General features: G+C 34.6%; 1 protein-coding gene across 2 annotated transcripts in view; it reads left to right on the plus strand.

Moving 5' to 3' along the window:
- gish (casein kinase I gish) overlaps window positions 1–11,899 on the plus strand; it is a 156,404-nt gene extending 144,505 nt beyond the window's left edge. For both annotated transcript variants that reach the window (XM_089094620.1, XM_089094621.1), the window contains exons 10-12: window positions 3,661–3,744; window positions 7,743–7,849; window positions 9,452–11,899. In XM_089094620.1, coding sequence (XP_088950746.1) covers window positions 3,661–3,744; window positions 7,743–7,849; window positions 9,452–9,503 — 243 coding nt within the window. In that variant the 3' untranslated portion in view covers window positions 9,504–11,899. The remainder of the gene's footprint in view (window positions 1–3,660; window positions 3,745–7,742; window positions 7,850–9,451) is intronic.
- Window positions 11,900–12,622: the final 723 nt, after the last annotated feature.

Consider the following 12,622-nt stretch of genomic DNA (forward strand, 5'->3'; position numbering starts at 1 on the left):
CGTGGCATTCAATAAGATCCAAAGAAACTAATTAAAAGGGAGCACACACAAAAGCCAAATTAGGCCAGTAACCTATGAGAAATCGCAAAATACCCAAGACAATGAACAAGTCCTAATGGGGGGCCCTAGGTCTATCAAAATATTACAATGGTTTCCCACGGAATTTGATATCATTTTCTTCTGTCTCCACTTTAAATGAAAAAAATAATTATCTTTTTGGCATCTCTGCTGTCAATAAAAAAATGAGGTATTATCATTTAAAAATGATAGCCCCCATATCCCCCCCTATAGGCAATAATTTACAATTTATTTATTAATCATATTTTTGGGATAACTTCCGGTTCAATCTTTAATTCCCCATCCTTGTACATTATCTTAGTCTATAGCTAAATTTGGTCTCAATATAAGGTTTTTTTTTGGGGGGGGGGGGGGTAAAATGTTTCAAAAAGAAGATTGTATTTTCTATCAGGCATTCAACAATTGAGTATTAAACATAAAGAAAATCTTATATAAAAACAGCAAAAAAAAAATCTGCAAACTTACAATTCTTGTGTAGAAACAATCTGTCTGCGTTCTATAATTCTATTCAGCTTGAAAATAAAATTCTTGACTACGAATGATGTAAGAAATAGCGATTGGGAAACTGCATTCAAAATGATTTAAACTCTTTTCCTAAAGACGATTCTTTTTTTGTCAACATATGAAAAACTATGTATATTGCAATATTTGCAATTGCATATTGCATCTGTCTGGTTTTTATGCAAAGTAACAAAAGAGACGAAAATTAATGAACAAGAGAGTAGTGAAGAATTATGGTATGCAAAGTAATATTTGGCAGGGAAAGTCACTGGTGATAAATCGCTAGGGGTGGCACTGTGATTGAGTGATTTTCGGGGACTCGAAGAAGCAAATTTTTTTCGGGGTGACGCATAGATTTTCGGGGAAAATACCTGAAAATTCGGGGATAGTGCAAGTCTTGCTTGATTTCTAATCAGGAATATCGAAATACTAAACCACACGAGAAGGAAAAGCTCCGACTTTGCGGTTGACGCAATAAAGAATTGCCGCAAAATTAATTTAAAGTCGACCGAAAGCCGCCACCTCTGCCGGTGGCGGCGCGCTTTCGGCGCACCGGCGATGTTCGACCGGGCCTCATCGGCGGCGTTTGGTCGATCCGCCGGCGTCGCGCCTGGGTCTAAATGTTTTATTATTTTTTCTTTATACCCGGGTATTTCGTATAGAAGGGGTTGTCGCAGAAACTTCGAAAAGGGCTCATTCGATTGGAAATTGGAGTGGCTAGTGCCCTTTTTAATAGTCGAAAGTGATTGGAGGGCAACTAGCCCCCCCCTCCTTACGCCCATCATTCCCCCCAACACAACCAATCAAAATTTTGAGATAGCCAGTTTGTTCAGCGTAGTTGATTTCCTGATAGAAAATATGTTTTTGAGGAGGACACTCCCCCACAACCCTTGGGGCAGGGTTTTAAGTTATGACCTGAGGGCATATAAGAACGATGTTGGCACAGTGTACTATTTATTATTTTTTCCTTTAGAGCAGGGTATTCATATGGAAGGGGTCGTCGTAGAAACTTCAAAAGGGGCTCATTCGATTCGAAATTGAGAGTTCTAGTGCTCTTTTTAATAGTCGAAAGTGATTGGAGGGCAACTAGCCTCCCTCCCACGCCCATCGTTTCCCCAAACACATCCGATCAAAATTTTGAGATAGCCATTTTGTTCAGCGTAGTTGATTTCCCGATAGAAAATATGTTTTTGAGGAGGACACTCCCCCACAACCCTCAGGGCAAGGATTTTAAGCTATGCCCTGGGGGCATATAAGGTTTTTATAGAAGGCTTTGTCGTAGAAACTTCAAAAAAGCTCATTTGATTGGAAATTCAAAGCGCTAGTGCCCTTTTACTAGTCAAAAGTGATTGGAGGGCAATTAGCTCCCCCCCCCCCACGCCATCATTTCCCCAAACACATCCAATCAAAATTTTGAGATAGCCATTTTTATAAACGATTCAAACTCAAAACGAGCAGAAATTAACATAAGTTGGACGCAAAATCCCTATGCCTTCCCAATGCCAGAAAAAAATTGGCACTTTACTGAATAAAATACAAATGTATATGCATTGTCAGTTTAATATACATATAATGATATTTAGTTGTCAAAATTTTAATATATTTTGATTTATTAAAGTTATAAAAGCAAAAAAATATAAATTTTTTTCAGTAAAGTGCAAGTTTTTTTTCTGGCCTTGGGAAGGCATAGGGGTTTTGTGCCCAACTTATGTTAATTTCTGCTCATTTTGAGTTTACACGGTTATTTATTGTAATTTCTGTTCGTTTTGGGTTTCATTTATTTATCGATGCAGATTTGTGGCAGTTTTATGCTTGGTAGATTATTTGATTTTATTTTTGCTCATTTTTTGTTTAATGGAGTTCTTTACTTTTCTTTGAAAAATTTATTATGGGAAAAAGTTTTTTAATTAATAAAAAAAGAATCGGACCAAGAGCTGGCCCTTGCGGGACACCACAAACCACTGGCCGGGGGTCCTTATTATATACAAGTCATCTCTACAAACTGGTACCGGTATCTAAGAAAACTCCGTATAAGGTCAAGAGCTTTACCTTGGATCCCATAGACCTCGCATTTTTCCAGGAGTAGGCCATGGTCAACTGTATCAAAAGTACAACTGTATCATATCAAGGCATCCTCTGTCTTCTTATCTTTTCTGAAACTGAACTGATTATTATTCAACAAATTAAACTTCTCTAAAAAATGGGTCAACCGATTACTAAAACATTTTTCATTAAGACGAGAAATTTAAGAGGTATTTATATGAGCTTTCCATGGGGAAGAGCCCATTTCTTTGAACTAAGACTAGGCCTTCCCGATTGAAAGGTACATATTTGAATTATAGAATCGTATTTTATTCCTATTTTTAATGTTTTGTTTTGTTAATTACAAAAGGGAGTAAATATAGCAATTCGGTTTAATAATGTAACCAAAAAAGACACAAAATAGAAATAAATTTATTTGTGTTAATATTATTGTTTGATTCAAAATCTAAATATAGCTTTGTGTTTTACAAAGATAATTATTAGTTTTTGCTCCCTTTTTTAGCTAGCTTTTGGACAGAGAAAAAGTAGATGCTTAATTATTTATCTCATTAAGATTCATGTACCCTATAAGTCTATTCGTAAACTTAATTTCAAATCTTGAAATTGGACCATAAATCTGTTGTGAACAAATTACATATTTTTATAAGCCTTTTTGTATAGCAGGGGTTATGATCATTCTGTAAACTCCGATGTTGTTTTGTTGAATGAATAGAAGATGAATATGATATCCAAAAAACCATGATCTCTATTCCAGACGTACAATCTGTAAAAGTCAACTCAGGAATACTAATTCCCTGTACTGAGGCATTGGAAAAAGTCTTGGGGAGCTCATTTTCCTTCTAAGATGTATTTTGTGTGCTTTGCTTTTATGAATATAGGAAGAACAGTTTTAGGGGCTTCTAATACATTACTGAAACATAATTACTCAATTTGCAAAGTTTTTACTTCTTTATACTTTTAAGTTCAGATTTTAGTGCTACTTTCGTTGTCTAGTCTTTTTCATTTTACCTGTTAATTTAATTCAACGTTTATTTTTAGACGGGTGGAAAAAGTTGGGCCGATCAAAAAGCTGGCTTGTCATGTGGAAATCTCACACCCGCTGACCGTCACGGATCTGTTCAGGTGCTTATGACTTCTTCTTTTCTTTCTTATTTTTTATTGTAATTCTTATTCTCTTTCTAGTTATAATTTTTGGAGACGGAGATTACGATTATCACTCTTGTATATTGGCTTAGACTTCTAATTTACAGTCCCCGGGTAAGGTGTTGTACAGTATTTTATTATGAGAGGGGCCAGTATACTGTAAAAACGGTAAGGGTAGTTAAGTGTCTTTAATATGCAGACTGATAGATCATTTTTCAGCCCATTCATGGGTCTTTTTTAAAAATCTCATTCAAATTCATTTAAATTGTTTTTCAAATATCTCAGTGATCTCAAATATCAGGTCAGTATCTCCTCCGATGTTCCTTACATCTCTTTTTTTTAACTTTTTAGCAGAAAGGTTGGTATGGGTCACCGTTTTTAAACAAGAATTATGCAAGGATTGTCAATCTGTATTTTTTGTTGTATAAAGTGGGCCAGTGACTCCCTCTCCCCTTTCACGCCAATGTTTTAGCAGAAAGTTAGGCACATTACACCTTGTTTGAACCCTTGCTGCCACGGTTTAGCAAAATGGTTGTAATACTGTACCTTGTTTCAGCTGAAATTATTCAAGAATTTTTTTATCTATATGATTGGTGTGCTGAAGGGAATCATGGCCCCTCAAAAACCGCTATGCCAGCGTTTTAGTAGAAAGTTATGTGTGCTCTTTGTTGGAATTCAAACCGTACAAAGATTTTCCAGATCTATGATTGGGTCCGTATTTCGCAAGTCTCGTTAAAGTGGCTTCTAGCATGCTCGTCTTATTTCTAAGGCTTGTTTTCCTATTCTCTGAGCCTTTTCCCTTTTTACTCTTAACAAAGCATTGGATCTTGGCTACTCTACAAATTACGTCTTCACTGCATCCACCTTACTCACTAGCAATGCTACCTAGGTTCGAAAAGCTGTCCACTCTGTCAAATGTTTCCGGTTCTTAATATCACCTCAACCCTGTTGCAGCACAGTGGATTAATGATCTGCTTGGTGCTACGGCGCCCCGGGTTCGACCTCCCCCCCCCCCCTTAGCAAGGTTAGGCGACAAGCTTGCTACCTGTCCCTGACCCACTGTTTTTTGTAAAAATAAAAAAGACCCAGCAACTGAAACGTCGATTCGACGCCATATGCGCCAGCAATGGCTCTGAAGGATCTTTATCTTACTTTTTTATATCACCTTTTTAGCCTCGTTCATTCCTATTTTTAATGACTTTGTCTTATAGCGCTATTAATAATAGCGCTTCCATATAGCATTGTATTTAGTATCAACCATCCCAGTCATCGATTATCAATGGTATAATTAATAAGGTTATCTGTCTCACGATCATGCGAGTACCATGTTAAATTATGAGACATTTTATGACTAAATAATGTATAGATATGATTAGGCTATTGTACAAAACTGTAGACGTCTATTACATTGTTATTTTTCCTTTATTACGCTATAATAGCGTATGCTAGGATACCACCTTCACCAATTTGTACTAACTGGGCATTGAAGTCCCCTAATTAAAATACTATATTTTTATCATGGGATCTTGTCTGTTTGTTCGGCAACTGCATTTAAAGCTCATCCGAGTTCTTAATATCTCTGTCTGTCGGTCCCACCGATAAATTTACCAGTCGGTAAATACCACTGTAACTGATATAATTCGCTTATCAGTCTTAAAATTGCAAATAGAATTCTATTATTAACATTTTCACAACCTAAACAAGACTTAGGTCTTGATCGTCATGAGTACATGGGTACTGTTATCCTACCTGGATAATTAAATTCCATATTGCCTAATTTCATGTTTCCTAGCCCTTGTAGAAGAGTTTCAGAACCTATTAAGAAGCCCATTTCAAAACGTTGGATTTTGTCAAATCAAAATATGAAAACGGTTTTTTTCTTTCAATGCTGCAGTGTTTATATTATATGAATTATTGAAAGCATTAGGGCCTGACAGACAGTCATCAGTGCATATCAGGGACCAGTAATTCCCTTTGAGTCTACATAAAGAGGATCAGACAGCAAGAAGGACTCGGGCCGTGTAGTTCCCAAGAGGTTTTGTGTAAGCTTGGGCCCATATTAGTCACTATATGGTTTTTCAACACTTGGTGAATTGGTGATTCACTCCTACGTATTGACTACCTATTGAAAGTAGCACTTCATGGCTTGTTTCTTCTCAATAAGTGCAGTACAATGGAATAAAGTCATTAATACGTCTAAATTTGATTCATTAGGGATCAGTGATGTTATCCCAGATTCGTCTTGGCTTGGGTATTATAAAAATATTTTTTTTAAGATTGAGTATAGTGTTCATTATCATTTTCAGTGCTTAGTTTCTAAATTTTTGCCACCAAAAGTTTTGCACCGTCATGTTATTCCCGTCTCAACTAAAAGTATTGTTAATTGTATGCTTAAATTTAAGTCTGAATCGAGCGATCTTGATGGGATTAGCGCTCACCATTTATGTTGTGATTGTCCGGCACTAGTCGCTCATCTTCATTTACTTTTTCAGTTCTGTTTATGTTTGTCTGGTGCCTGATTCCTTCCTTTGCGGAACGGTAACTTCGATTCTTAAACGCGGAAGAGACACTTTTAATTGCGGTTCATATAAGCCAATCACTGTTGCTTGCAATATTGTAAGGTTTTTGAATATGTTCTGCTACCATATATTATTGAACGAACTGTGAGAGACTCAAACCAATTTGGGTTTCAACCTCGTATTGGGTGCCAACATGTGCATAAGGTTTTAGCTTCAACTCTTTATGATGTCCAGTCTAAAGGTTATGAATTACATATTTGCGCTTTGGTTTTATCTAAAGCCTTCGATAGTATTTGCCATGCACAAATATGGCACTCTTTGTCAGAGTTTGGAGTGAACCCTTCTGGCATACATGTACTTAAATTTTGGTATAGCAATTCGATTCTTCGTTTAAAATCTGGTACAGGGTACTGCGGTAATATACCAGTTCAATCTGGAGTACCACAGGGTGGGGTGCTATCACCTTATCTATTTAATGCTTGCATTCAAAATCTGTTATTAGGAATCAAGCCTTCGTATTTTTATAACTTATCTGATGTGTCTTATATTGCCTATGCGGACGACCTGCTAGTTTTAACCCGAACCAAGTCTATTTTGGCATTATCGGTGCAATGTAATGGTGTTTCGGGATGTTGGTCTGTTTTTGAATGTTGATAAATGCGAATATTTAGTTTTCAATCCCAAATAGTTAGCTCGTAATCGACCCTGTGGATCGTCAGTAATTTGCAATGTTGCAAGTTTACAGCGGATAGGAATTAGTATTTGTTCTACACTCACTTGTTTGCGACTTCAAGTTCTGAGACATGTTAAAGAAAAGTTGAATATCGGATATGCGAAAATTGTACCTAACCGTGCAAAATAGTCTCGCCGATCTACAAATAAACTGTTGTATTAAGTGTGAATAACGTCTGTAGGCTCACTAATTATTAGGTAGTCTTTATTGATTTCATACCTTTTAGACGTCTAATTTTTGGGTATGGTATATATATACAGAATGCTACTTAAATTACCAATGCACATAGTACTCAGAGTTTGATTTTTAATGTATTACATAAATACATAATACAAAATTGTGACTTTCGTATTACTCGTTTACAAATAAATGAATTTGTCTCACTAGTCCCAAAGCATAATATTATCCGTGTGTTTTTGTCAGTGATTAAGTTTAAGTTATCTTTGTTTCTGTGTATTTGATTTTTTTTTTTTTTTTTTTTTTTTGTACTTTACTCCGCTTTTTTTGTACAGAAGTGGGTTATAAATAAATTATTGATACGCATACATGCATGTGCCTGTCCATTATATTGTGCAACCCTTCTAAAAAGATAAAATGGAATTTGAGATTTTTATATCCAGTTGGAATAATAATTATCATATTGCATGAGCAACATGATAATTTGTGTTTTTTTTTTTTTTTTTTTTTTTTGGTTTGACTCCTTTCTTACTTTTTTTTATATAAAGGTTGTGAGCTCTACCAACGGGGAATTAGGTGGAGATGATCCCACTGCTGGCCATAGTAACACTCCAATTACGGCACAACCAGAAGTGGACACTTCTGACGATACAAAGTGAGTTCGTTTACCTTCTCTCTCTCTCTCTCTCTCTCTCTCTCTCTCTCTCTCTCTCTCTCTCTCTCTCTCTCTCTCTCTCTCTCTCTCTCTCTCTCTCTCTCTCTCTCTCTCTCTCTCTCTCTCTCTCTCTCTCTCTCTCTCTCTCTCTTTTCTTTCTTTTTTTCTTTTCTGTCTTGCTTTATCACACAATTATTTATATGTAAATATAAATATTAAATATATAATAAAAACAAATATATATATTGAATTATAATTACATTTAGAATCCCACCTAAAACTTATTGTCTGATCAGAAAACCCGTACACCAAGGTACGGGTTTTTTAGATGTAGATTTAATATTGCTGTTTTCTATCTTTTCTTTTGTCTCTGTGTGTTCATTTTGACGTGTTAAGAAACTACTTTTAGATACCCACTAACTAAATTTTTAAAAAATTACCTTGTAGAAGGTCTTACGTAATAGTAGTAGATTGAAAACAAAGTATTTTTGAAAATGATACAAGACCATGGACAAGAATAAAATCCATTTTGGATGATTAGAAAAGGAATCAATATATTAATGTGTAACTTTGCTGTCCAAAATCAAATCTGGTATTAATATTTTTGGTGCTGGGCATATAGTGATGGTAAAATTTATAGTTTCTAACGCTGATTTTATTACAGTACCATATCGCCATCTATATTTCGAGATAGTAACTTACTTCTTATAGTTTATGGTCTCTGTAAAAGTTTTAAATACTTTGTTTCCGTAGTATTTTAATGTCTCACCGTAAGATGTAAATTTTTCTGTCATTCGATAGCTGGGATTCAGGTTTGTCCATTTTCCAAAATAAATTTTTGGAAATGTTTTCCCTTCCTTTGTGTTTAAAAATATGTTGAAGAGTAAAAAAAAACAAACGAAATAGGAAAATTGCCCTCTTTTTTAAGAAGTTAAGGACCATGCTCCAAGAAAATGTCCAAGCAATAAGTCATCTTAGGCCTACCCAGATTTTTTTTTTTTCATTTTATTAACTAATGTCTGTGAGATAACTTTATTTGTTGTTATTATTGTCAAACAGGGTATATCTAGGCCATTTTGAACCTTTAGAGGAGTCTGTCAAGGATGTACATTGTCACCAAAACCTTCACTCTGGATATTAGTGTTTTTTTTTTATTTGAAGAGAGATGGGCCTGTATTGTAGAAGCGAATACCCTATTTTCTTTATTAACTGTTCGTTGATGGCCCAGCTATAGTGGCAAAATCAGCTCAGGGGGTTCAAACTCTCCTGAATGTAACTGAACCTTACCTAGAATCGAATAAGTTGAAGCTGACGTTTCTAAGACAGATTGTCATGTTCCAAAGTTGAACAACCAACGGACCCTATAATTAATTATTTACCTATTGGTCTTTTGAAAAAAATATATAATATTAATCATTTTCAGTTACGAGTTTTTTATTTTTGCACTTACAACCACAAGTGAGGGGTTTAGCTCTAAGTCCTTAGCTTTGGAACGTGCAACTTGAAAGGTTTTTTTTTAGTAAATCTACTTTAATCAGGTGGGTTCTTTTATGAATGAACGAATTCAATAAAAGGCTTGATTTAGATTTGTTGTTTTTTCAGGTGCTGTTGTTTCTTCAAGAGGAAAAAGAAGAAAACAAATCGTCAAAAGTGATAGTCTGTTTTTAAACTTGATACGTTCCTCAGCTTAGTGATTTTCTTTCTCTCTTTTTTACTTAAAATTTAATTGAAAGATTTGTAAATTTGTTGTTTCCTTGCACAGTGAATTACCCATCTCATCTAAGGCACAATTATAGAACAAGTGAACGGAGGCAATTCCAGTTTTCAGTGCAATTCAAATTAAAAGATGGTTTGTTCTTGAAAATTCGCGGCTAATCTTGACTGCCCTGATCAAAGACGTCAGTCTCGAAAGACTTAATCGTGTCGTTAATTTTAATTGGGTTAAGTCCCGTCTGTCTTTTCGGCATTCATTAAAAGAGTGTGATATAATTTTGTGTTTAGTACGGTTTAATATAGAAACTGTCGTATTAGATATCCATTTTTTTCATATCGTCTCATGAAAATCAGTATCATAGTAAAAATAAATAAATTGAATAATAAGTATAATTTTTCCTAATCTATAACAGAATTATTTCTCTTTTTGTTTTCTCCACCCTTAATATGTATAGGCTGTATTTCAAATTCAAAATATTTAACTCCGTAATTTTGGAAATCTAATTTTATGCATAATGAAGTTAACGGTTTTATTTTAGCTGGAAAAATGAAAGTTTTATAGGTGTAACGAAACCGATCAGTTTTCTTTTACGTCTGTTGGGCTGTAATCTTAAAAAGTGCAGTTTATTTGATGCATGTCGATGCCGCTATGATTCTGTTAAAGAAAAGAAAATTACCTATGCTGTTTCTACCCAAACTGGGATGGTCATTTTCTTATTATTGTAGAAGAAGCGACTTTCCTTAGTAACTCGTCATCCTCACCTCGTTTTAAGTTAAAAATATGACATCGAAATGAAGGATAGTTTCAGTTTCTTCCTTGAGTTTTGCAAAGAACGGAACATATCATTTTTTTTTCATTTGTATGTGCGATCATTTTTCACTTTTGTAATATCAGATCCTTTATTTATTCTTTTTCACTGTTTTTTATCTTAATAATAGTTATTTTTAAATAAAAAAAAAGGCATTTATGTTAAACTGCTACCGGTACAGAACTGAACAAAGGCAATATTTCCCCTATAATTTACGAATCCTGTTAACTGTCGTTGATAAAAAAAATAAATAAAAGCTACACCCGCTGACTACGTTTGTCTTAATTTTTTTGCTCTTATTTTCCCCTGATAATACGTGTGCCAAATTTTTACCACGAAATGAGCTCCCTGTGCAAAGGTCTGTCCATCCATGAAACCATACCTCTTGAAGCGCTTACTAAATGAAATCAATGCCGGCTTTGGGTTTCCATTTCTTTTTTTTTTCTTTTTTCTCGGTAAGAAACGAGAGCACATAGATTGCTAATGAATGTTTTTTGGAGGATACCTTTTATCAAGAGTAAATAATTTAACGTGAAAATATAATCTTTACTTAGTTTTTGTTCGGTAATAGAGATACATAGAAAAGTCAAATATAGAGATTGTGACTTTAAAGTCGTAATTGAGAAATGTATTGAAAATTTACGTCAGGCCTCTCTCCATTCGTTTGCATTAATTCATGGATTAAACTACCTCCCTAAGGACAAAAGTCGTATAACAGGAAACTCCTTGATTTGGTAATAGCTTTTTGAATAAACTGATCTAAAAGACCCCATTTACCCAATCGTATTTTTATATGTATCGATACTTACATCTTTTACTTGTGTGGTGTCCCAACGGTATGGTTAATAAAGTGAACGGCTGTTCAGAAAGACCATCAGATGAATGGTTTAAAATGAAAATGCCTGGATGTACAATAATAAAAGGTTGTGGAGACTGGGTACAGTTGAATGCTCATGACTGAAACTTGGAGCTTTATGAGATACTTTTTTAGGAAAAGCATAGTACGGTTGTCCCAGATCAAAACCCATAAATTGAATTTTGATTGCTTTTCTAGATTTCTAGTTTTCGTTTGGTTGGATTTTTCCCCTCCCAAGGGTGATACTTGAGGGAAGAAATGAGATTTTTTAGCTTTTGTTAAGTAAATTTACCTACTTGTGCACGTTTCCCACAAAGCAGTGAGCCATTTGGAGCTTTGATTGTTTTATTGCTACTGCTACTATCAGGTCCTGGCAGCACCACGCCGCCTGAGGCCAACATAACTTCGCCCGCTCCTCCTCGGCCCAAATCTAGTTAAAGCTTCACTCTATTCCCCTTTCATAAACTTCAAATTTCCCTTTTCTTATGGCCTCGTCCCACCCTATTCGGGGACGACTTGGTTTTCGCTTGACTCCAGATGGATAGCAAACAAGAACGATCTTCGGCAATCTATAATCCTTCATCTGTAAGAGGATAGAGAGAGCAAGAGAGCGAATAGAATTTAATTTAAAAAAATTTTCACTGCATCGTTACCGAATTTATACATTTATATACCGAATATATATATATATATATATATATATATATATATATATATATATATATATATATATATATATATATATATATATATACATATATATATATATATATATATATATATATATATATATATATATATATATATATATATATATATATATATATATATGTGCGTGTGTGTCTGTGTGTGTGTGTATATACCATATCGAAAGAATTTGACCTTCATATCAAACATAATCCATTGTACAAAATTCATACGAGTCCTTAACCGCCCTAAAGAATAACACAGACTCAATGTATTTTTATTTATGAATGTTCGGCAGTTTATTTCAAACTTTAATTTTTCGACATGAAATTTCTCTGATCTTTATAACTCGGAATTGGTTCGGAAGTGCGAAATCTTTCTGTGTTTTAGTGACCAGATGTGTTTTGCTAATTAAATTAAAATTTGCAACATTGTTTCAGTGCTGAGGATCTTTGTCGAAGTATGATATACGTAGTTATTTTTCAACTCCCTTAACTCTTCCCCAGGAAGACCAATAATTAAATAAAATGCAAAATATTGTACAGCTGTAAGTAAATGGGCCATTTCTCTCAAAGAAAAAAGTTTTAATCGAGATTTAAGATACATCTAGTTGTATGTTAGCGGTATCGATATGTATCAACAGCTCCACTACTTCGCTCTATTAGAATAATTGGACTGTTTTTTGTCTACCAAACTACTGAGGCCTTA

The sequence above is a fragment of the Artemia sp. Qi Xiang Cuo genome, chromosome 9 (assembly GCF_049724085.1).
Source record: "Artemia sp. Qi Xiang Cuo chromosome 9, ASM4972408v1, whole genome shotgun sequence".
Lineage (NCBI taxonomy): Eukaryota > Metazoa > Arthropoda > Branchiopoda > Anostraca > Artemiidae > Artemia > Artemia sp. Qi Xiang Cuo.